We start from the raw sequence: 26077 nt of genomic DNA, 5'->3' as shown, positions 1-26077 counted from the left end.
TTGCGCTATTGGCACTTTAATAACCTGAGCATTGGCTGGTGCTCCTACTGTCTGCAAAGTTGGAAGTATCCCGTGGCTGGCATTTTTTTTTTTTTAGTTATATGTTGTAACGACTTAATGCAACTGGTAAATGATTTACGAAGGTGCGTGTGGTCGACAAGATCTTGGATTTTTCACTTAATATCATTTTCATGTATTTTAACTAGGCTTGTGAATGACCGTCATGGTGATGAAAGATTATATCATCACAGGATAGTTACACTGGCTTTCAAAATGTCGTCTTTTTCTGTGGCTTTTCCAAGCTGTCAGTGTACCACATTTAAATTGTACACACGCTTACAGTGTTGCTTTGTATGTAGAAGTGCAGGTTGATGGCAGGATCCACCGGCCAGAGCAGGAGTATGTATTTCCAGTTGGGGAGCCCCTGCGACTGAGCGTGCTTCTCCGCAATGTTTCACGTGAGTATTAGGCTAGTTGGTGAGATACAGTAGTGATTGGAAGAAGAACGCCCATTCTCTCATGTGATTGGTGTATGACAATGTGCAGCCCCGAGGCATCTCCGTAGTATATTTTCTACCTAGCTCTTACTGTTTTCTTATTGTTTTCGCAATTTTGAAAAGTTGAGCTTGTTTGTCAGTCATAACTACAGGTACAGTGTGAAGCAGACGAGATGGATAGGGGTAGACACTCGCAGTGCCAACTGTCAAGAACTTTAATTGGAAAAGTGGCACACAGCATTTATATATATACACGTAATCACAATCATGGCACTGCATCATGTAAAGATACATCAGACAGGAAGTGACTCCCAAGCTTGCATTTTAAAAAAGTGTCGCAGTTTCACCCAAAAGTCAAAGCATCAATTGCGATAGCAAATTAGTAAAGAGCTATACGGAGTGGTGGCGTAGAGCAGACGTAGAATACCCGGCCTCAAATCTGAAGGTCGTAAGTTCGAAACCTACTCCAGTCCGCCACATTTTCAGGCATGGAGTGGTGCCTGACACCGGCAAGAAAAAAAAAATATATCGCCGAGAGCTAGTGGGGCTATACTAGTTCAGGTGCAACCAAACTCGTAAGGCCCACTAAGCTTCATCAAAGTCACTCCCTCACCAGAACAGGAATTGCCCTCCCTGGTGCAGTATTCGGCCACTACCTCCCTCATGACTCCGACAATTAACCCATGGCCCTCAGTTCCCAGTGGCTGCGGAGCACCTGACCAAGGCAGCGGTCAGACCTGCTACGCGGCAGAGGGTGCTAAGAATCTCTGGGACAAGACAGGCCGCCAATGGAAACTGAACCTGGCAACGTTCAACACGCGCACCCTCTCGAGTGATGCTAGCTTAGCAGGACTATTTGAAGAATTATCAGGCATTTCCTGGGATATTATTGGCCTTAGTGAGGTTAGAAGAACTGGTGAGGCTTACACAGTGCTGACTAACGTCCACGTCCTCTGCTACAGAGGTCTTCCAGATAAGAAAAAGCCCGGGGTAGGATTTCTAGTGCATAACAACATAGCGGGCAACATTGATGAATTCTACAGCATTAATGAGAGGGTAGCAGTCATCGTAATAAAGCTGAATAGGAGGTACAAAATGAAGGTAGTACAAGCCTATGCCCCAACTTTGGGTCACGATGATGAAGAAATAAAACAGTTTTATGAAGATGTTGAACTAGCAATGAGAAAGGTGCAAACTCAGTATACTTTAGTCATGGGCGACTTCAATGCAAAAGTGGGGAAAAAGCAGGTTGGTGAGCAAGCAATTGGCAACTACGGCATCGATTCTAGGAATGCAAGAGGAGAGATGTTAGTAGAATTCGCGGAAAGGAATAGGCTCCGAATAATGAATACCTTCTTCAGGAAGCGCAGCAACAGGAAGTGGACCTGGAAAAGCCCTCATGGAGAAACAAGGAATGAAATAGATTTCATACTCTCTTCCCATCCAAGCATAGTGCAGGATGTAGAAGTGTTAGGTAAGGTTAAGTGCAGTGACCATAGGTTAGTGAGGTCTAGGATTTCTCTCAATTTGGAGAGAGAGAGAGTGAAATTAGTCAAGATGAAACAGGCCAACCTAGAGGCAGTAAGGGTAAAAGCAGACCAATTCAGGCTGGTGCTTGCAAACAAATATGCAGCTTTAGAAAAGGAAAATAAAGACAACATAGAGGTAATGAATGAAACCGTAACTAGGTTGATCTCAGAAGCAGCAATTGAAGTGGGAGGTAGGGCACTAAGGCAACCAGTAGATAAGCTCTCCCAAGAAACAAAGGACCTAATAAAGAAACGACAGAAGATGAAAATGTCCAACTCAAGAGATCAGATAGAATTCACTGAACTGTCAAAACTAATCAACAACAAAAAAGTAAGGGATATTCGAAATTATAACGTGGGAAAGATTTAGGAAGCCGTAAAATATGGACGCAGCATTAAATCAGTAAGACGAAAGCTTGGCATAGGACAAGGCAAGATGTATGCACTGAAAGCTAAGCATGGTAATATCATCAGCAATTTCGATGACATAGTAAAAGCAGCAGAATTCTATACTGACCTGTGCAGTGCCCAAAACAGCCAAGCTACTTTCATTCAAAATAGTGATGAACCGGATACAGAGGCTCCTTCTATAACTAGCGCTGAAGTTAGAAGGGTCTTGAAAGACATCACCAGGGGAAAAGCTGCTGGAGAAGATAGAATAACAGTAGATTTAATCAAAGATGGAGGAGATATCATGCTTGAAAAGCTTGCGGCCCTTTATACACAATGCCTCACAACTTCATGTGTACCAGAGAGCTGGAAGAACGCCAACATTATTCTAATCCATAAGAAGGGAGACGTTAAAGAATTGAAGAATTATAGACCCATTAGCTTGCTTTCAGTATTGTATAAAATATTCACCAAGATAATTTCCAATAGAATCAGGGCAACACTTGACTTCAACCAACCAAGAGAACAGGCTGGCTTCAGGAAGGGATATTCTACGATGGATCATATCCACGTCATAAATCAGGTAATCGAGAAATCTGCGGAGTACAACCAACCTCTCTACATGGCTTTCATAGATTATGAAAAGGCATTTGATTCAATAGAGATACCAGCAGTCATAGAGGCATTGCGTAATCAAGAAGTACAGGAGGCATACGTGAATATCTTAGCAAACATCTACAAGGATTCCACAGCTACCTTGGTTCTCCACAAGAAAAGTAGAAAGATACCTATCAAGAAAGGGGTCAGGCAAGGAGACACAATCTCTCCAATGCTATTCACTGCATGCTTAGAAGTATTCAAGCTCTTAGACTGGGCAGGCTTAAGAGTGAGGATCGACGGCGAATATCTCAGCAACCTTCGGTTTGCAGATGACATTGTCCTATTCAGCAACAATGGAGACGAATTACAACAAATGATTGAGGACCTTAATCGAGAAAGTGTAAGAATTTGGTTGAGGATGAATATGCAGATGACAAAGATAATGTTCAATAGCCTGGCAAGGGAACAAGTATTCAGGATCGCCAGTCAGCCTCTAGAGTCTGTAAAGGAGTATGTTTATCTAGGTCAATTACTCATAGGGGACCCTGATCACGAGAAAGAAATTTACAGAAGAATAAAATTGGGTTGGAGTGCATACGGCAGGCATTACCAAATCCTGACTGGGAGCTTACCACTGTCGTTGAAACGAAAAGTGTACAATCATTGCATTCTACCGGTGCTAACATATGGGGCAGAAACTTGGAGGTTAACAAAGAAGCTCGAGAACAAGTTAAGGACCGCACAAAGAGCGATGGAACGAAAAATCTTAGGACTAACGTTAAAAGAAAGAAAGAGAGCGGTGTGGATCAGACAACAAATGGGGATAGCCGATATTCTAGTTGACATTAAGCGGAAGAAATGGAGCTGGGCAGGCCATGTAATGCGTAGGATGGATAACCGGTGGACCATTAGGGTTACAGAATGGATACCAGGAGAAGGGAAGCGCAGTCGAAGTCGGCAGAAAACCAGATGGGATGATGAAGTTAGGAAATTTGCAGGCGCAAGTTGGAATACGCTAGCGCAAGACAGGGGTAATTGGAGATCGCAGGGAGAGGCCTTCGTCCTGCAGTGGACATAAAAATATAGGCTGATGATGATGATGATACGGAGTAAGAATAGTAGTTTTATCAGCTGTATAAACTTGGACATGCAGCAGCACCAGCAACGCAGCTATTGTCGACGCTCGGCATTTTGTCCACGGCGCGCGGCGTTGGTGACTGTTGTCGGTGACTGATGTCGGTGCCTCTGGCGGCGGCTCGGAGGTTTTCGACGAGATCAGAACGGGACACTCATCGAGCAGCGTCGGAAGTCTTTACCACCTTCTAGCCTCGCAACGATTTTATATAAATACGTATTTGGTGCCGCAGCTAAACATCGCCTCCCCTCCCTCCTTCCCATCCCCCTACAACCTTTCGTGCGAGAGAAATCGCGTTTGCTCTCCGCCGTGTGTTCGCTCCCCGTGAAAGCGCACGTCCCTCACACGCTTTCACTCGCACATACAGCATACGGTGCGCGGCGATGGTTTTATCGCCGTTGGGCTCTCTATGGAAACTCACGACACCGATGGCAGAAATCCGCTAGGAGTGTCCATATAATTGCTGTTGCAATAAAAATCAACTGCAGACCTTCCCATGCATTTGATATTTGCCAGTAATTTCTACACAGGAAATTGGATTCTTTTGTCAATAAAGCTATCGATGGAGTGCTCACGCAGGAAATTTTGAGGATGTCCAACGAAAAACCAAGACTCCGCAGAGAACAAGAAAAAGGTGGCTCTCTTTCCATATATGTGTACGGTGTCACATAACCTGAAGCAAGGCACGTGCACGACAGTGGTCCGGTAAAATGTTGTCAATTCAGATTTCACAGTACCCCCAGAAATGTCTGAAAGAACGGAATGTCGAATTAGCGACGGTATCAAGAAAACGATAAACAAATGCTTACGACATCTGCACGCTTTTATTTACTGAAGGAATTGGCAAATTCTATTTCGATTTTGCACAAGATCACTGCAGAAGCTGCAATTCCCGTCATCTCATTACCAATCTGCCTTTTTCATTTTCCTGTGCTGCCCTCTGCCGCATGCCACTGGAAACATTTTGGAAGGGTGCCGGGGCTTTTGCCGGTTGATTTGGGAACCTTCGCTAATATTGAGTGCGCATCGGTTGTGCGTTTCGTGGATCGCAAATAATTATTAATGGCTTCTCCGGGGCAGCATGTCGTTCCTGGAAGCCATGTAGCACTCACCAATAGACTTGTGCGAATATGCAATATTTTTGAATAGTTGAACGAATAATGCGCTATTCGATATTCGCTTCAATTCGAATTTTGTTATTCGGAAATTTCGAAGTATTCGGCTTTAACGAATAGCCACACGCGGCAGGGAGAAGGCGTTTTCGGAAGTTTCGGTTTTGGATTCAGTAATACTTCTCCCAATCCAATCCAAACCAAGCCAGGCAATTAGAACTATACTCAGAACAAAGCCGTACAAAAACGCATCTTGTCGGCGTGGTAGTGTGGTCGATTGCGTTTACTGGGTGACTTTGTCTCTGTTGCGGCGGCATTTGATCAATCCCAGCCGCCTTGGCCCACTCCAGAGAGCACCATGGGGGACTTGCATGCGGCCAGCAATCCGATTTGGAACTTTTTTGTAAAGATTCCACCGGGAACCGAAGCTCGATAGTGCAAGGCAGTCCTGAAGACACCGACAAGTACAACAATCCTAGCAACGCATTTAAGGAGACGCCCAGGACGCACGCGAAAGGCCATCCAAGCTCAAGGGGGCAAGCAAGGCAAGTGGTCAACAGCCATTCAAAACCGACAGTTTCAAGCCGAAAATGAAAGCGTCGGCCCCAAAAGCCCAACAGATGACAAAAATGATAGCTCGCTTCGTAGCTCGTGGTATGCACCCCTACAACACTGTCGAAGAACCGGGTTTCCTCGACATGATGAAGTTCGCTATGCCGGATTATGTCGTGCCGTCTCGGACAACTTTCTCGAGAGCCATTATTCCAGACCTCTACACATCAAGCAAAGAGAAGGTGAAAAAGAAGCTCGGGGACATTTTTGCAAGCGGAGTGGGGTCGCTTTCAATCACAACTGATGGTTGGACATCACGGGCAAATGATAGCTACATTTGTGTAACTTGTCACATCGTGGACAGTGACTTCGTGCAACACGTGCATGGAGATGACATACTCTCACACTGCAGCAAACCTGGAGCTATTTATCGCAGGTGTCATCGAGGAGTGGGAACCATTAGCCCACGATACTATGCCGATCTTCGTCGTTACAGATAATGGAAGGAACTTTACTTCTGCAGTAGCGCAGTTGTCCTGGAATGGTGTGCATTGTTTCGGACACACCCTTCAGTTGTGTGTCAGTGATGCCAAAAGACAAGCGTCAGGGTTTTTGCAGCTCTGTGCTAAAGCCAGAGCGATTGTGGCTAGATACAAACAGAGTGCCAAGGCCCGAGGACGGCTTCAGGAAATCTTATGAATGCAGCAGTGCAAGTCTTGAAGCCACTTGACCATGCCCACGATACTATGCCGATCTTCGTCGTTACAGATAATGGAAGGAACTTTACTTCTGCAGTAGCGCAGTCGTCCTGGAATGGTGTGCATTGTTTCGGACACACCCTTCAGTTGTGTGTCAGTGATGCCAAAAGAGAAGCGTCAGGGTTTTTGCAGCTCTGTGCTAAAGCCAGAGCGATTGTGGCTAGATACAAACAGAGTGCCAAGGCCCGAGGACGGCTTCAGGAAATCTTATGAATGCAGCAGTGCAAGTCTTGAAGCCACTTGACCATGCCACAACTGAACTGTCTGGGCACAGATATCCCACGCTGTCACAAGTCATTCTCCTGTTGCAGTGTACTGAGGTGATTCTAGCTGAACATGTTTCCGAAGGCAGCATTGCTTGCCTCAAGCCTTTTGCGTAGCATCAAGACGAGGTTCCCTAATATCAAGATGTCACGCCTTCCTGCATTGGCAATGTTGGTCGATCCTAGATACAAAGATGTCTGTTATGCTGAACGACCCGCAAAGCAATGGGTGTTTACTCTACTCACAACGGCAGCAGAAGAGACTGTGCCAGTTGATCAACTTGCTTGTCCCTGTCTGGAAAGAGTGCATCATTATCAATGATATCGTACAAAGCTGCACCATTTGCAATGGCCGGAGCACGCACGAGCAATCGGCTGCGTACGGCAACACGGGAAGCTCGCTTTGTAAATGGCCTCCGAGCTCGCTCACATTGCGTGTCGTGCCATCTCGGAGGCCATAGTTTGTTTCCCTCTTGCGTCTACCACCACTTCCGCCGTCGGCACTGCAGTCTGACATGTTCTAAGATCCCTCCATAATTTTTAAGGCAGCAACATCTGCCACGCGCGCCACCTAGAAAGTACCTGTAGCAGACAACGCCCAGGTTAAAGCACGGCATTCAGCAGGTGGAAAGATTTCTGCACATGCTAGGAAATAGCTACCGCATTGCTACCGCATTGCATAACGAAAATTGATTCCCTAGAACACTTTGAAAAATCCGTACTGGCCTATTATTCTGCTATGTAGCAATCCTCATACATAATTAGCTTCTTCATGCAATGATAGGCAGCATGTGCAATGTGACATGATTGAAATGACTCTGCGGATATTGACGAAGTTCCTGTATGTGATGTTAAAAATTTGATTTTGTATGATACATGTTTGTTATTGATTGTAGTGTTCGGTGCCTGTTCAATGCTCAATGCTCATTTATATTACATATGTGTGAATATTCTTGTGTAAAATTGGCATAATTAAGCAATTGTATTTTCTGGTTTGATTTTTGTAGCGCTCGTGTTTGTAGCGATCTTTGAAGCTTATTTTATGAGTTCTCCACCCTGTATCGGCCTTTGGGCTAACAGTATCAATAAATAAATAAATAAATAAATAAATAAAAGCTACTGATGCCCGACTGTAATGAAGACCGAAAGAAGGGCCGAAAATGCTAAACATTGAAAGAAAAGCACACAAGAGAGCGAAAGGAATGTTTGATCGCCTCGATTCAACATGTTTACATCTCGTTCGTTTGCGCTCGTAATACTTGCATTTTGCAACCTAAATTAGCTTCATATAAATAATAAAAATGGAGGCGTGTTGATTTGCTTTCATTTCACAAAATAGTCGAAGCCCTTGACGGTAAACAACAAGCCGGAATTAAATACAACGCGAGGAGAGTTTATCCGCGCTAGCCTTGGTCGCTGTACTGGCCGAACCTTGATGAAAGCGTACGCTTAATCCGTTTGCTCTGCGGCTTTCTTCCTCATAAGTGTGCTGTGTACATATAGCAGTTACTTCGGTCGAAGAGGGCTGACAGCCATCCGGACCGAAAAAATTTCGACATGGTGTCGCTGAAACGTGCGATCCTCGCTGAAAGTAAACATCCTGCGCATGTGTGTGGAAACTAAAATTTAGTGGAAACGAGTGCGCCAACAGTCTTCTTGTCACTGCGTGCGACCACTGCCCGACTACTTGTGTGTTTTGCTATTCTGTGCTACGAGTCAGTGCCACTGTCGTGACATCCCAACGCGGCATTATTGATCGTGTCATCGCCGATCCTCGAATTTGTTCGTGTTGCAAACACAACCTAATTGCGCGGCATTCCGAAGCGTAGTTCACTTTCTTCGACAAGGCTTCTTGTGTGTGCGTGTGTGAATGCGGTTGATTGTATTCCTGAAATGAGCAACATTGCTACGTAGCCGTGAATCACTGCGTGGATTTTTGTGTGTTTATGCTTTTTCGACTTGCCTTTGTGCCTCTGTGAAGCACCCAAAAGCCTCTCAAGAATTAGAAGAACATTACATAAAACACCCGCGAATTGGCCTACTTATTACAGCACTTTATTTTGCTGGCCATTTTTATATCGCTTCTGATGTTTTTCTTATGTTCGCTGTTCGGTGCTTTTCATCAGTAAAATGGCATTGCTGCTTACCGAGGCATTTTGTTTAGTATCCGAGTGTGAGGGTAACCTATGTGGGGTCTCACACGTGCTCTTGTCCGTGTCTTCTAGCGCTATGACCACCTCTGACCATTCATGAAAGCGTTTTGGTACTTTGGAATATATTGAGGGACTTTAGCATGCTCTAAGGTGCCTCAATACCAGCGCCACTTTCAGGGTGGTGACACCCACGCTTTTCGGCGCCAACTTGGTTTTTTCCAATACGGAGGTGCTCTGCGTGTGGCGGCTGCAGATTGACCACCGGGCAGAAAGAAAGGGCGGCGGGCGTGCTAAGGGCGATACCGACACAATTTAAATGCAGATTTTTGGCTTTACCATCTGATAAACAGTTTGCTTGCATAGAGTGCTCATTTCAAAAGAGGTTGTCCGACACTTTTCGCGTGTATTGCAACCTGAAGGTGGCACGATTTGTTTGCGAGGTTACCCTCTCTTTTATTTATTCATTTCACTGGTAAACGTCCCACAAATATTACTGGAATTGTACACTTGGATGAAATTTTAAGTTTGCAGCTCTTTTAATAGTAATCTTGCTTCTTGTGGTTTTCCAGTCATATTTATGAAACTAGGAAAAAAAATAGGAGACGTCGCATGAGTAGGCCTGCAGCACTTCAGGTGCCTACTGAAGAAGAAAAATGCACTGAGAACAGTTTTAAACATTCAAACACAATTTATTTACAAAAGTAAGCACTAATTAAATCACTTTATACGCTCTCAGCGAGGTTATCTAGTTAAAATGTGGTTGCCCTATTTCATGCTCGTACCTGCTACAGTCTTGCTAGCATAGCACTCAGCTGCCTTTTCAGGAGTGTTAAGCCATCACAGATAGATGCGGAGATGTGTGGACACAAATCGCTCAAGAAGTTTTCCAACCATATATTTGTGCTAATAACGGGTTTTCTGGCAAGGTTACATTCTTTACAATAATTTCTTTCAGTGCTTTCAATGGTGTTCTCAGACAGCTCAGATCTTGAGCTTCAGCAAGACTTGAGAGCACTCTCACATTAAAAAACATGCAAATCCAGAATTTGTCTGCTTGCATAAATTAAAATTTGCTGCCTTGGACATATTCATTTAGTTGAGTAAGGTGGTTTTCCTGTCCAGGTTCTTCAGCCGCTAATATGCACATGCACACAAAACAGTGTTCCACAGTGCAGATAATCAGCTCTAACAAAAAGCCTGCCAAGTGGGTGAGCACATCTTTCTCAAGAGAAGAAACTTCCTCTAAAGCCTGTTTCACATGCAAACGAATGGAGCGAACAGCGGCACTGCGAAGCTTTTCGTGAGGTTTCATTTCACATGCATTGCCGACGTGCATTTTCCACCGCTGCGAATATCGTCGTATGCGCAGGCTTTCCTGTGCTAGTCCTCCACTGGTCACGTGGTGCTGTCACCCCTTGAAAGGGGTGACAGGGGTGACAGCACCGCTTTGAAAGCGGTGCTGTCACCCCTGCCGCCGCGATGAAATTCCAACTTGCTCGAACCTCGCCGCTCCAGCCACTAGTGCCGCCGCCGCCGCTCGAAACAGGTTCCCAGGTAGCACAAAAGAGATACATAACGTTTTCGTAGCATTTATCCAGGACGATAAAAACAGTTTAAAGAAGACATCAGTGAGACAACTTCGTCGGTAAAACGTCATATATATCAGCTAATGTCCGGCTTAATTACTTTTCTGAGACGATCTATAACATGTCTTAAAGACGTATTCAAAAAGCTCGTATAGAAATAGGATTGGGAAAGAAACAAATAAGCCCTTTGCTAAAGCTATTCATATCCAATTTCTAAACGTTTTAAAGACGTTATCAAAAAGCTGGTCTAGAAATGGCCTTGAAAGGTTTACGAGAATCTGAAGCTAATTTTCGGGGGTTCCAGATGAGTCGAAGCGTCGGTGTCGAGTGCAAAAGAGCTCCTGGTGCAGTGCCAAGCACTGCTGCCTATCGACGCCGACGCATCCTCTACCAAGGCACATGAAAATGAACACGTCCACGAAAATGAATCTGGAATACTGTCTTTGGTATGCAGCAACGATGTTTACAACCAAAATAGGAATGACATCCCACTAAGAAAAAATGGACGCGTCTGGACGAGCGTCCAGGCCAGGGCTTTTGCGGCAAGTGCGCATGGAATGAGGACAGTACAAAAAAGCAAAAGTTTATTGAAAAATTGCAAGATTTCAGCAAAATGTATAAGAAATACAAAGCAAATTGAATTAAAAGTACCCCAACAATGACTAAAGTTCGCAGATACAATTCTTAATGAACTAGAAACTGATAAACAATGACTACAATATACAAACAAAATTCGTAAAGTTCCTGATTTAGATAAGTAAACAGCCCATGTAGTCAGATGAACAGACTAGAGTTATTTAGAGATTGATATCACAGCAACTGCAAGAAGCAGACTGAGAAATGTGAGATTTAATCGCATGGTAGCTGCCTACAAGCAATGTTACCAATAATCTAGAAGCTTGACAAGAACACAAAAAGGAATAACGTCGCATAGTATCAAAAACAAACACTGGAAACATGTTAAAATAACAAATACTGCCTTTGGGATACGTCAAATAATGTAAGGGTTTAAATTAAAAGAACCATAAAACCAAAAAGCAACAATCAAGTGAAAATAGTATAGAATACTCAAACGGGGAAATCAGTGTCATAAGTGTGCACCATTGTATTGCAGTGTATGATGAGACTGAGTAATGCTACATAAATAAAATAATCTTAGCATTCTAGTACACGAGACATGGATGTATAAGCCTCATATTACAAACTTATATAAACCTGGAAACTATTGCACCGGAAGCTTCATTCAAGTAACCAAGGAAGTAATTCTTGGTTCATATGAAAAGCATTGTACAAGAGGCACATATGTACCACTCTGGAAAAAAAACAAGCATAAGGTCGCAATGAATCATCTGCAAACCAGTGAATACATTTGTACACTGCCATGTTACACTTTACACACATCTCCTGTTTCCTAAAGTAAAAAAAAAGCACTCTGAATGACAAGAAGCTTTTGCACATGTAACCCCGAGCAAACGCTTTACCAGTTCGCCCTCTAGCAGCCATCGTCATTTTCCTCAGCCGCTTTTTATACAGGGTGTTTCACGTAACTTGGCCAAAACTTGGCCACGTAGCTGGACAGAACCAAGGCAATGTTTGTCGCTGTTTGGAGATACTCAGATTATTTTTTGAATTCCACCTAATTAGATAATTAGTCTTCATTAATTCTTCAACCTCTCGATTTATTATAATTAGATAAGTGTCAATGAGAAAATTGTAGAGCAACATGACAACCTCCCGATACAGCTTTCTGTTGCTCAATACATGCTACTTAAAAGCGTTTTTCCGAATGTGATAGAAGCCCCCGAACACACTCAGAACTGCCGTGCGACTGGCCGCTCGAGCCAGTTTGCGTGTATTTTGACACTTTTCTCATTGACACTTAAATATAACTGAGAAGTTGATTAATTAATGAAGACCAATTATATAATTAGGCGGAATGCAAAATATAATCTGAGTATCTCTAAGCGACAGCAAACATTACCTTGGTTCTGTCCAGCTACGTAGCCTTTGCACATTTTTGAAGTTTGGCCCAAGTTAAGTGAAACCAGAGGCTTGGGCTAGTCGGCACATACTCGACAGAGGAACAGCGCGAAAAGATGAAGGACAAAACCAGGAACACACACCAGAGCTGATGTGTGTTCCCCTTCTCGTCCTTGCGCTGTTCTCCTGTCGAGTCTGTTTACGCCGAACTCCGGCGCATGTCTCGTGCTGCAAGGTTAAAAAAAGGAAGAACAAGAGAGCTTGTTTTCCTTCTGCCATCGGTCCAAACAGTACTCAGGTCTTTTACTGAAGGCGAGACTGCTGATCTTCAAGGTGCTACAGCGGAACGGTCGTTGTTGCTAGAGCACCTCTTGCTGAATTGTCAGCGATGCGGTTGGCCAGCTCGGCATGATTGTTGAGGGACATGTGTTCTTGTGTGGCAGCCAAGGCGACCACCCGATTCTGCGGCAGGCGCTGAAGGAACAGTTCACGCAGCAGCGGCCTGTTTGCGTCCAGCTTAGTCACTCAGAAGCTGCCGCATACAACATAGAAGTTCCGACGCTCGACGAGCTCCTGTTGGTTTAGAAGCGGCTGAAGCCGCCTGCGTGCAGACACGGACTTGTGATCCTGCATCGTCGATTTGAAGTGGTAATAGGTTGTGGTGTTGTGGGGCGAGTCCACAACTTCTTGAAACTCCTCTACTACCTCTGTCTGTAGAGAATACCGAGACAGCATGGAGGAACCACGCACGCTGCGAGGTAATGTGCCGAAGGTCGAATATGGCCTCCACCTGAGTAAATCAGGTTGCAGGATTTTGTGGCCAAAAGGATGGCAGGTGAATCTCCAACGTGGCAAGGCCCTCTGTGCTGGTCGTTGGTCTCTCATTGGTGGCATCGTCCATGACGGGGTGCTTGCCGTACGATCACGTCCGGGTCACCACGTTATAGCGACCAAGGTTAGGTCCACTACAACATGTGTCAGCGAGCGGAAGATCTGAGAACCGTTCGGACCGATGGCAGGAGCAGAAGAAGCTTTTATTTCCCTCCCTTTTTTATAACCTCACAGCTCGCAGCACGAGGCACAAGACACACGCGCCGGAGCCAGGGGCGGATCCAGGTTTTTTCTGAGGGGGGGGTCAGCTTCTGTCAATGATGATGATGATGATGATAGTAGCCTTTCTTATTTACCGAAATTTACCGTTTTTCCTCACGATAAACCCGCGTTTTATACGGCTAAAGCAACACCTGTAGCCCTCCGTGGTGACTCAGTCAGCTCAGGCGTTGAGCACGAGATCGCGGGATCAAATACCGGCCGCGGCGGCCGCATTTCGATGGAGGCGAAATGCAAAAACGCCCGTGTTCTTGCATTGTAGTGCAGGTTAAAGAACCCCAGGTGGTCAATATTAATCCGGAGCCTTCCACTACGGCGTGCCTCATAATCAGAACTGGTTTTGGCACGTAAAACCCCAGAAAGCGGAAGAAGACCTGTAGCGAAGCCAGGTATCGGTTTCTCCAAGCTTATACACGGCTTGCACTGACGTCACTTCCGCCAACGCTGGGTTAGGTTTCCGCCATATCGGAGCACCACCAACATGGCACCACGCTGTTAGTCGTATGCGAATGACACTGTTTTGCAATGGCTATTTGCGCTGTTGATGGGTGTTGCAACCGCAGTAAAAGCAGCTCGAGGAAGGAGTCGGCAAACACGAACCTTTTTTGGCTTCCGAAGGTTGTGGAATGGCAAGACGAACGAACGAAAGCACTTATCTCGAAGCGGCGCAGCCTGTGGCTTGCGCGTATCAAGCGTGCTGATACGCAATCAAGGGCGATCTCCCAAATATTCGAGTGTGCGGCGCCCACTTCGTAACAGGTAAGCCTGCGAAATATTACATAAGGCGCACTTAACGCTGTGCTAGAGTCACATTTGTTTGCATTTGTAGGGAGACCGTCCAAGCTCTGTGAAGAAACGAACCCGGACTGGGCGCCATCGCTTTTGCTAGGCTACAAAGCAAATAATGAAGGCACTGCGCGCTACGAGCGTGCTGCAAGGCGACGGTTTAAACGAACGACACCCGAGGTCGACGCGGTGACCGCTGCACCGGCAAGAGCTTTTGGAGTCGGCGCAACGATACCCGAAAACCGCTACGACGGCGGTGACGACGACCGCACATACGCAGACAGCCCGTTGAAAACTGTTGAACTCAAAACATACGTGATGTAAACAATGCAGAAATATCGATCCAAATAAAGCATGGGAGGTACGCACATCATTTCCCAGCCACAAAACACTCGCGCAAGCTGCATATCCTGTTTGAAAATATTCAGACCCTAGCACATAAACTCCGCTTTTGCGTGATTGTTAAATGGACAGTATCAGTTCGTTTCTTCTCTGCACCAAGCTCCAATCTTGCGTGTCTCCTGCACGCACCACTGACTAACCAGGGAATGCCTCTGAATGTTATAAACAAAATGCGGCATGGAAAACGGTGGCTGCAGCCTACCTCTCCTAGTAGGAGCACCTTTTCTCCTTGCAGCCACTTCGCCGATAGTGTTTTCACCCAACCGCTTGTGAAGTAGTTGTGGGATTCAAGCGATTTATAAGCCTTCCTTTCCTCCAGTGTCGCGAAGCTTGAAGAGAAAGCCAGGTAGTTTACAATGTCTCCGTGGGAGACCTCGGGGAAAGCGCTAACGTCCATCGTCGTATCCGCACCCGGTCGCAACGTGTACGGGTCCACATCGTCGCACAGTTTCACTTTTTCTTGATATCGTGCACGCGCCGACCCGATCAGTCCTACGTAATATGTCTCGTTAAACGCAGGCCTACTGTAAACGGGTGGCATTTCTGGCGAGGAGCGGTGAAATCCGCTTAAAAAACACAGTGAGACCGCAACATAAGCGCACGCGATCAAATGCGAAGGCGGCGCGTACGGTGCTCCGGCATGGCGCGGACGCAACGGTGCGGGCGGACGTGACGTCACGTGCAAGCCATGTATATGAAAAGGACGTTACCCAATACAGCCATGTGCTTGGCGGCTGCGCCTGATAATACAGGGTGTTCAAAACTAAGCTTTGTGGTTTTCTTAAAGTTAGGCACTGGGAGGCACGCGAAGACCACCTGTGCAAATAAGTTATGTGGCTAGGGGGGCACAAAGTGAGATGATAATTATCGCTGTGAGCAGCCCAATTAACTAAAATTGAACAATTATTTTTGTTGACTGCAGTAAGTGGGTATGTTTGTATTGAAAACTTAGAGACAGTCGAGTTTCTACACAGTATCAGTCGGAAGAATTATTCTAGCGTGTCCGTGCTCCGAGATATCAGACTCCAAATTTCAATTGTCGTACTGCGCAGAATAATCGAGAATAAAGACGCGACAATTCTCATGAATTCGCGTGAAAAATCATGAAGCTCAGTGACCACTTCTGTGGAGGGATGGCGGTGCCATCTTCTCTCTTGAGTCGTGGTGGTGTGTTGACTAAAGGAACGTTCTTGAATACGGGCGTAACGGTCCGCTCCAACGCAGCAACCGCTACGCTGGTTGTTTACGATATGCGAATGACCACGTATGAAGACTCACGAAGCCACCTACAAGAACAACGATGTGGCGTAGTAGGCGAGAGCACGAGCCAGCGTCTTCATGTTTTGTTTCCCACGCGACGTCATCCTTTTACACAAGGCGCGCATCTGCTCCCCTTTCTCTAACCACGCGACGCCATCCTAGGCCCGCGCGCTGGCGTTGGCCGCTGACGTCACGCTCCCCCACTTCGCAGCCGCGGCTCGAGGCTTCGCCCCGCTACGCGAGAACGCCCGCTCAGATAAAGGGATCCGGTGGGCTTGAGCCTCCTATGATTAATGTACCACAATAAAACTGCGAAGTTACAATGAAAAACTTGTAGCGCACGAACGGTACTGTGCTCGTACTGGATATTGTGAACGTGTAACTGTGATCACAATGAGTGCTACAGTTAAGAAAAGTTGCCTATGCGTAGTTCTTAGTTTAGCTGTTAGTTGTTGTTATTTATATATGAACACTTCAGCAAGAGACCTCTTTCATTAAGCAGGTTGTCGCGGAACCGATGACAGCCAATGAGGCAACCATTGACACCCCAAGGGGAAACTAAGTTAATAAGGCGCGAAGGCGCTCGAGCGGACCTCGGCGTGTTTCGCAAAAGGGACGTCCCCTCGTTCATTCGACGCCACCGACGGGACGAGTAAGGCACGGCAGGCGCCAGGAGGTCCAAGGTGTTCATGAGAAAAAGATAACTACGGCAACTTCGCGACACCACACTCCTACGGAGTACAACTAAGCTTGTGAGCGATCTAGCTTTACTTCTACATGGCTGATACCACCGGTACTCGCGAAAAATACTTTTGAAGAATGCTGGTGGCCATATCTTTTTTTTTTTGCGACAGGGCCATCCCCCTGTCAGCGAGGGGGCGATGCAGAAATCTGAGGGGGGGGGGTCAGGACATCCGGACATCCCCCCTGGATCCGCGCCTGGCCGGAGCGCGCCATATATAAAAGGCGGCCGAGGAAGACGACGATGCCTGATAGAATCCCAACTTTACATCCAAAAGTATTTGGCACACAGTCCAGGCAGAATTCTATTGATGAACAGCTTGGGAGTGCACCATTTAACATTATTCAGTGCCTCTTGCAATGGAACTGTCGTACATGCGGGTACATGAAATGTATTTAATGTAGACACACTTGTTGCCCTGGACAGGTACGCCCATATATTTGCACTAGTGCTCCATTTTGTCGAAGTGGACACGTATCCTGCACTATGCTGGTAGTTGAAATGTTTTAAATACAAATGCAGTGGCTTCAGCAGAAAGGCTTGCCCACATACTATCGCTGGCATATACAGGGTGTCCCAGCTAACTTTAGCCAGAGTTAAAAATATGCCACTGCACACTAAGACGACGTGACCAAATGCATGTTGTGTACTATTGTTTGCAGTAAATCACACTATCTTTTGTATTCGGGTCAATTGCATAATTAGCTGATATTAAATAACTAACGAAGCAAGCAAAATTCAAATTAAGTTGTAGAGCAGTCTACAAACCATCCAATTAAACAGTTTCTAACTTTCTATTTATTAAGTATTAGTTAAGATTAATGAACCAACTTCTGAAGCAACGAAGTTAGAAATAGGAAAGAAGAGTGCCTGCTTACTACAGATGCCTGCGAAATAAAAAAAATACCACGTGACATGCTCACTTGCACGTCGTGATTGCAGTGCTACCAAACGTTCCGCGTACAAACGAACATAATATTTAGCAGGGTGTGCTGCCGCTTAAAACGCGACAGGGCAAGCGTTATCGCAGCGCAAGCGATAACGGTTGCTGGTGTAAATCACGCAGCCAATGCCTGCGTCGATGCCCTGTCGCCTTTTAAGCGGCAACACCCTGCTAAATGCTATGTTCGTTTGTACGCGGAGCGTTTGGAGGCACTGCAATCACGGCGCACAAGGGGGCATGTCACGTGGTAGTTTTTTGTATTTTGAGGGTATCTGCAGTAAGCGGGAAAATACTAATACTTAATAGAAAGTTAGAAACTGTTCAATTGGGCGTTTTGCAAACCACTCTTCTTTCCTAACTTCGTTGCTTCAGAAGTTGGTTCATTAATCTTAACTAATTATGCAATTAACCAGAATACAAAAAATAGTGACTTACACCATACAATGGTAAGCAACATGAGTTTGGTCGCGTTAGAATGCATCGACATATTTTAAAATTCTGGCTAAAGTTAGCTGGGACACCCTGTATATGCATTTGCTCTTCACTTGGTAGCACCAGAGGTAGCAGTGGTGCACCGACCCCCCGGGGGGGTTTCGGGGGTTGTAACCCCCCCCCCCCCCTTCTGAGGCCGAGTTAACCCACCCTTTTGTATAACCCCTTTTCTTTCCTTGTGCCTTTGAGTACTGCAACTAAGATGTAAGAGGTGTAATCGTCTGCGAGTATGCAAAAAGCGCATTTTTTCACAATTTCCCATGAAGAAATTGAAATTAGTGCTGTTTAGATGGTATTGGCAAACTGTCACCCCCCCCCCCCCCCTGGCGGAGATCCTGGGTGCACTACTGAGAGGTAGCACTGAGGTGTAGCACTGAAGACTTCCCTCTAGGTGTGCTTGCTAGATAAGTGGGGAGGCCTACACATTCTTTCAAATTTTTGCAGCTTGTAATGAAACATAACAGCACAAGTAAGCTACAATGTTAAAGACATAATAAATTTTATTATGACTTATGAAAGTCATATGTACAGTGGAATCTCGATGATACGATCACGGCGAATACGAATTTCCGGATGATACGAATTTTTCTGTGGTCCCGGCCAAGCCCCATTACTTTGCAACGTGCTAGTGTACGGTTGTTGCTAATTGATTTTCGACCCGCGTCGGTTGATACGAATAAACGCCGCCCCACCGACAGTCGAGAGAGAACAGCGCGCAGTCACATGCTTTTTCCCTTTCTCTTTTGGTGCGGAGGTGCGGACGCGGCACCGGACGCGTGGAGGCCGCAACTGGGCGCGAAGAATTTGAAGCAGTGGCGCTTTTCTTGCTTTCGTGCTTTTCCTCCTTTTCGGCGGCCGCCCATCAGACGGAGTGGCTGCTGTGCTTCGGGCCGCATTCTTTGTGTTTGCGCCATTTTGCCTAGTCGCAGCGAGCTATGTCGACCGAGATACGATCTCGGCTGATTCGCGTGGCCGTACGCCGAGGCGTGGGAGCCTCCGTTGGCGCGTCTTCCGTCGACTGGGTTATCGGTGCCGATGGCACAGGGCGATTGTCGGTTTCGCTGCCGGAGTCACACGGTGCAAGGTAGCGCAGCACGTAATCCAAGGTGCGAGGTAGCGCGGCACGTTCAGTCGGGTGCTCCTCCGCTTCTCCCGCTAATCGCCGTATTTTTCTTGCCGTAGGAGGCTTGCGCTTCTGTATTCCGAAGGCATGCTTCGTCCAAAATGTTTTCTCCGAGCGACGATCCATCACTAACCTGGGAGCTCTCAGTAATCCGAATTCTGCGTGTCAAGTGAAGACGCCAGCGTGGTTTACGAGCAGACAACTGCGGTTGCCATCTTGCCCCTGCCACAGCAGCAACCAATGGAGAGACGCCTTTCAGCACGGCAACCAATTGGAGGCCGCTTTCATCGGAGGGTCCGTGTGACTACCTATCGCAGACCCGCGCTTCTTTTGAGTTTGCGCGTTTGTTACAAGATGGCGACGACGGACGAATTGAGAAGCGGAACGACGAAACTTTGAGCTTTCGAACGATACCAAGATGGCAGCGCTCGGTGGCGGGAAATACGAGATATGTCTCTGTGAATTGCGGTGATTTTGCGCGATTTAAAGCTTTTTCTCGCCCTGCGCACTGACGAATAAATCTTTTTCGGCCACTTTTAGCGCGTTTTCAGCCAAACCATTTTGATACAGCGTAGATTAGGCGTTGCAGATACCGAATCGCGTGGTTTTCAAAAATAAATTTTTCTCACGATTTTCGCGATCTGATATGCTCTCACCCCCCCCATAATTTAGCTAGTTTTAATTGTGTTTCGTTGATACAAATTTTTTTCGTGACCCCGTGAGATTCGCATCATCGAGATTCCACTGTACACTAAATATGCAACTACAACACTGTATACAGATCATAAAAACAAACATAATGAGGGGAACTATAAAAATTATTGCAGGAATTGTTTTGAAGAGGCTGCTCAATGAAATCACATACATGTAGATTCTACATTAAATCTACCAAGCATTTCAAGTGAAGTTAGCGACAGCTAGCTTATGTAAAATCATATTAAATTGCATTCACTCACCCTTCCTGTGCTAGCAGTGTGATTGCTTGCATTTCTTAAGCGATTTGGAGAACACCCTTTAAAGCAGATGAGGGAAGATGCCCCAATGTATGTTCATGTGTTCTCCTGCACTTTCACCAGTGGCTGCTGTGTTGATGCCAGTGGACTGAATGAGAACGATCAGTTGGCATATTGCAAGGGAGCAAGAATAATTAAAGCCGCTATGCGCTTAAAGCATTATCACATTTCGGGTCACCTGTCAACTGCTCACTATCATTCAAGACACTACTATCAGTCACGATGCATTCGTCCGATACTTCTGCGGTTATTGGTACACTGTTGCCCTGTAACCGTATTTTGTACTTAGACCTCCACGCAGGGACCAATTTATGCAGTTAATCGTGCACGAATCCATTCCGCACTGCCATGGTTAAAATGGCTATGTAAATAACCCATCACATGGACTCTAAGCAGCAAATGCTATGTACTTTTACCCTTCAACTTACTTAGTGCACTGACATGTCTAATAGAGGCTCCTCTGCTCTGTCTGATGTACGATAGGAAATTTTGTTGCACAAGGACCAAGAACCGCAGCATGCCCTGTTGCGCGAAGTGCACGAAGAGTGCACAAATTGAAAGAACCGCGTGAGCACTTCTCAGGCACACAAAAGCAACATTTCTTCTGACCTTCATCCTCATACTGAGCTTAATTAAATACAACATCACTGAAAAGGCTCCTCACATAGCGACATGGGAATGAGATTGAAGAGCAAATTAGTGCCCTCCACTCAGTGCTCTTTAATGCAAAACTAAGCTGCTCAACAAATTAAAACCATACAACAAATCACTGCACACGCATTGTCGAATAAGACAGCACAACACTGCAATACTTGCATGAGTGTAAAGGAAATAACAAGGACATTCGTCACACTTGTTTGTCGTGCTGCGCGATGAGGAAAAGGATGGAAGAAAAGCAGTTAAACTCGTGATGGGAAAATCCAAGCTACCTTTATAAAAACTAAAACCAAACTACATTTACGAAAACTATGAAATCAAACTACAGCCACACAGAACCTTACGACACATGACACGACATACATACAAGGCTAGAACAGCTAGGGTTTATAGGAGTCTGAGAAAGAAACAGTCAAGAGAGCTCACGGTAGGGTGTACATGAGACGAGGGCTTGCCGAAGTGAGGGGCGATGACATGACGACGTCGGACATGCCTCGATGTTGGAGACGATGCAGAGCGACCGAACCGGACCGAACTGGAGACGACCGCTCACTGGCGCTCATCGATCAGCCTGCATCCGAGCCGCAGTGCACGTTGCAGGAATGGTCAGCCTGCCCAGCAGACAGCTTGCGCGCGAGCCACCGTGCTCGGTGCATATGCGGCCATTAGCTAGGCCACGAACGGTGCTCCGCCGAACAATTGACCAAGGAGACTCCTTGCCCGCTCCGCAATGCTCGCGGCAAGTGGTAGCACAGTAGGCCAAGCCACGCTCCGAGCTGCAGTACTTGCGCTGGCGAACGCCTTGGCTAAGGGAAATGGTCCGGCAGCAGCTCCATGGACGGCTGCGTTCTTTGGAGCCTTGATTGTCGGCGTCCGACACGTCGGCCTGCTGTCTTCCGTCTCCCGCTGACTAGCTGCGTCTCTCGCCACGAAGCATTTCGCCATGTGCTTGCCATACGTGGCCCTATACCACTGGGCCATCGCTGATTTGGCGAGATCACTCACATGCGTGGTCGAATCGCGAAAGAACCCGCGCACACTTCGTCGTCATCATTTTCTTTCACTCATCACAATGACAAAGGACAGCATAACCGAAAACAGGCAGAAACACACGACAGCCCAAACCAAGCGCAATTACGGAACTATGCACAGGCCGGTTTCACACGGGAGCCGGCAGCCGCGGCCACAAGGTTGGACATGTACACCGTGGCCATGTGATCGATGTGACGACGGTATTGCCACCTTGCATATAAGGTTGGATAAATCACGAATTCTCCCGCCAAAAACAGCGCCGTCGAAAACCCGGTACGAGTTGCGCCACCACGTACCCGAGCACACGAGGGTTGGACCCTCCCGCGTGTAGCCGTGCGCGGCTTAGCCGTGTCCGGGGAAAAGAGGATCCTGGGGGTTGAGCCAATGCCGGGTGTTTGGACCTTTATGGCCCCCCGGCGGAGGCAACACACCTCTTTGGCCTCGGCTTCACGTAGACGGTATCTCCGGACTGACCCACCCGGGCGAAATCGGTAGTTGCCTTTTCCTGTTTCTCTCTCCAATCTTCGTCTTTCTCTCTCGCCTTTTCATCTTTTCTGTCATCTACTCTCTTCTATATTACTTCCGACCTTCTTGGCAGAGAGGGTTAACCCTGTGTGAGGAGCCAACCTAGGTTACTTCATATTCGGTTATAGTGGTGATATACAGTTGGCGTCCGCAGGACTTGTTTTCTATAAGACCTGTGGCGTCCCCTTGTTGGGCTCCATGGTGGGCGGCTGGCGTTACTGCCGAAAACTGCAAATTTGGATGGATAGATCCTTTCCCAAACTCCTTGATCGCCCTCAGAAACGAGGGCGCACCGAAGAAGTATTTAAATTTTTTGGCCGTAACACTGAGAATTTCCCCGCTATCAAGTAATTCACTGTGAGAAACCAGGAAAGACAACGAGAATGATCTCGCCTTTCCTCGTTTCCAAATGTCTAACTCAGACAATTGGCCCAGGCTATCAGGCATCCAGACTAGCAAGTGGCGACCTTCTTTTGGAACTTCACGACAAAAAGCAACATGAAAAACTATCTAACCTAGTGTCTCTTGGGGACATACCCGTTTCAGTGACCCCACACCGCACCATGAACACCATCCGCGGTGTAGTTTCCAATGATGATCTCATGGAGCTGACCGAGATTGAAGTTCTGGAAGAATGGAAAGAACAGAATGTAATCAACGTAAAACGAATCAGAATGAGGCGTGATGGTAAAGAAATTGACACTAAGCATCTAATACTCACATTCGGTTCCAGTGTGCTGCCAGAAACCATCGAGGCAGGTTACTGTAAAATCAGAGTAAGGCCGTACATCCCCAACCCTCTCCGAGAGTTGCTTCAAATGCCAAACATTTGGCCACAGTTCACAGAACTGCCGAGGCCGTCAGACTTGTGCGAAATGCAGTGCGAACGAACATCTCTCTGAATCATGTGAAAACTCTCTCCACTGTGTGAACTGTGATGGGGAGCACGCCGCATACTCGCGGTCGTGCCCTACCTGGAAAAAGAGAAAAAGAAATAGTATCAATCAAATTAAAGGAGAACATATCATTCAAGGAGGCACGTAGGCAGGTATCATACCTGCCCAAAAACACCTTTGCCTATGTGACGCGTCAGAGGGCAGCGACACAACGTTTTCCGGCGGCTGTCCGGCTCACACGCAGTGAGCCGCCAGCGACACCATTCGCCCCCTCGGCGGCTGCAGCTCACGCTGCTCCGCCATCTCAAAACACGGGGCCATCGACCTCCGGGCTGGTGGCCTCCAAGGTCTCGTCCCTCTAGACGAAGCCTTCATGTCAAACTAACCGCTCGCAAGAGCGCATGTCCAGCGCCTCGCAAGATACGATGGACACAACAACCGGCCAGACGGCGCCACCAGCGCCTAAGGAGCGGCGAGAATCTGTCGACCGCTCCAGAAAAGAAAAATCTCGTATCACGGCGCCTGCAAAGGGCCCCGGGAGCTAATCCTCACCTCTTAAACACACAGCACAAACACATTTGTCATTATGGAGACACAAATACTACAGTGGAATGTCAGAGGACTTCTTCACAACCTCGACGACATTACAGGACTCCTACACAAACATAATCCAAAGTTGCTGTGTGTTCAAGAGACATATCTGAAACCTACAAACACAAACTTCCTTCGTCAATACACCATCTTTCGAAAAGACCGCAATGAGGCTAACGTCTCGTCCGGCGGGGTAGCAATAGTAGTAGATAAGCCTGTAGCTTGCCAACATGTTGCCCTCCAGACGCCCCTTGAGGCAGTGTCAGTTCGGGCAATTCTTTTCAGCAAGTTGATAACTGTATGTTTCGTTTACATACCCCCAAATCATCGTCTCGTGAAAACAGACTTCTACAACCTTATTAATCAGCTTCCCGAGCCCTACATACTCGTGGGAGATTTTAACGCCCACAGCACGATGTGGGGAGACTCACGATGTGACGCGAGAGGCCGATTCATAGAAAACTTTTTAGTAAACTCCGGTGCATGCCTTTTCAATAAGAAGCAACCAACGTATTATAACATTCACCACAATTCATATTCATCGATAGACTTGTCGATTGGGTCTCCTTCCCTATTTCCCGACTTAGAATGGAATGTGATCCAAAACCCATTCGGAAGTGACCACTTTCTATTAACTCTAAGCTTAGTAAAACACGACTCCCTTTCTCATGTCCCTAGATGGAAACTAGCCTCTGCTGATTGGAAATGTTTTAAGGAATCGACTTTTATATCACGAGATTTTATCGGTGAATTTAATATAGATGATGCAGTAGCGTATTTTACCGCTTTTATCATTGGCGCAGCAGAGAAATCATTCCACAAACTAGTGGTTGCTCATACAAACGACGAATTCCTTGGTGGAATGAAAACTGCATGCAGGCGCGCAAAAAACAAAATAAAGCATGGGACATACTACGTCAGTCGCCAACTGCTGAAAATCTGAGTTCAAACACATAAAATCCCAGGGAAGGCGGACGCGACGGCAAGCTAGGAGAACGAGCTGGGAGAGCTTTCTTTCAAGCATAAATTCATACACACAGGAGGCGAAAGTTTGGAGTCGGCTTAGGAGGCTTGATGGGCAGCAAGCCTATCCATTACCCCTGGTCGACGATCAAGGGAACACCTTGAAAGATCAGGCAGACACTCTTGGTGAGCACTTTGAGAGCATATCTAGCTCCAATAATTATTGTAAGTCGTTCCTTAAATATAAAGAAATAGCGGAACGTAAGGCACTGGATCGGAAATGCAAACCGAATGAATCTTATAACCGCCCATTCAGCATTGCCGAGCTGAGAGCCTCATTGAACGCATGTGAGAGCTCTGCACCTGAAGCTGACAGGATTCTATACGACATGATAAAAAACTTGCACCAAGACACACAAATAACACTTTTTGCGCTTTTTAACACCATTTGGGCTTCTGGATATGTTCCTTCAACATGGAGAGAGACTATTGTAGTTCCTATATTGAAACAAGGTAAGGATCCATCTTCAGTTAATAGTTACCGTTCGATAGCACTTACAAGTTGTTGTTGCAAGCTATTTGAGAAGATGGTAAATCGTCGTATGATACATTTCCTCGAATATAACAAAATCCTTGACCCTTATCAGTGTGGTTTCAGGGAAGGTCGTTCTACAACCGACTATCTCGTATGCATGGAGTCAAACATCCGTGACGCTTTCATTCACAAGCAGTACTTCTTGTCTATATTTCTTGACATGGAAAAGGCGTACGATACGACATGGCGGTACGGTATCTTACGAGACCTGTCGCACATGGGTATATGAGGTAATATGCTTAACGTTATAGAAAGCTATTTGTCTAACCGCATATTCCGTGTCAGAATTGGCAATGCTCTCTCCAGGCCCTTTATCCAGGAAACTGGGGTGCCGCAGGGTGGCGTACTAAGCTGTACTCTCTTCATTGTAAAAATGAATTCATTATGCTCAT

The 26077-nt window shown here is 46.4% G+C and overlaps 1 protein-coding gene across 1 annotated transcript in view; it reads left to right on the top strand.

Annotated features, from left to right (window-relative positions):
• LOC119459367 (trafficking protein particle complex subunit 9-like) overlaps positions 1-26077 on the top strand; it is a gene marked incomplete at its 5' end in the record, with an annotated part of 439675 nt that overhangs the window by 381966 nt on the left and 31632 nt on the right. Inside the window, one exon of the mRNA XM_049671685.1 lies at positions 360-458. Coding sequence (XP_049527642.1) covers positions 360-458 — 99 coding nt within the window. The remainder of the gene's footprint in view (positions 1-359; positions 459-26077) is intronic.

This window comes from Dermacentor silvarum, chromosome 7 (assembly GCF_013339745.2).
Source record: "Dermacentor silvarum isolate Dsil-2018 chromosome 7, BIME_Dsil_1.4, whole genome shotgun sequence".
Lineage (NCBI taxonomy): Eukaryota > Metazoa > Arthropoda > Arachnida > Ixodida > Ixodidae > Dermacentor > Dermacentor silvarum.
The sequence above is the reverse complement of the archived record's forward strand: the minus strand, read 5'-3'. Positions and strand labels throughout refer to the sequence as shown.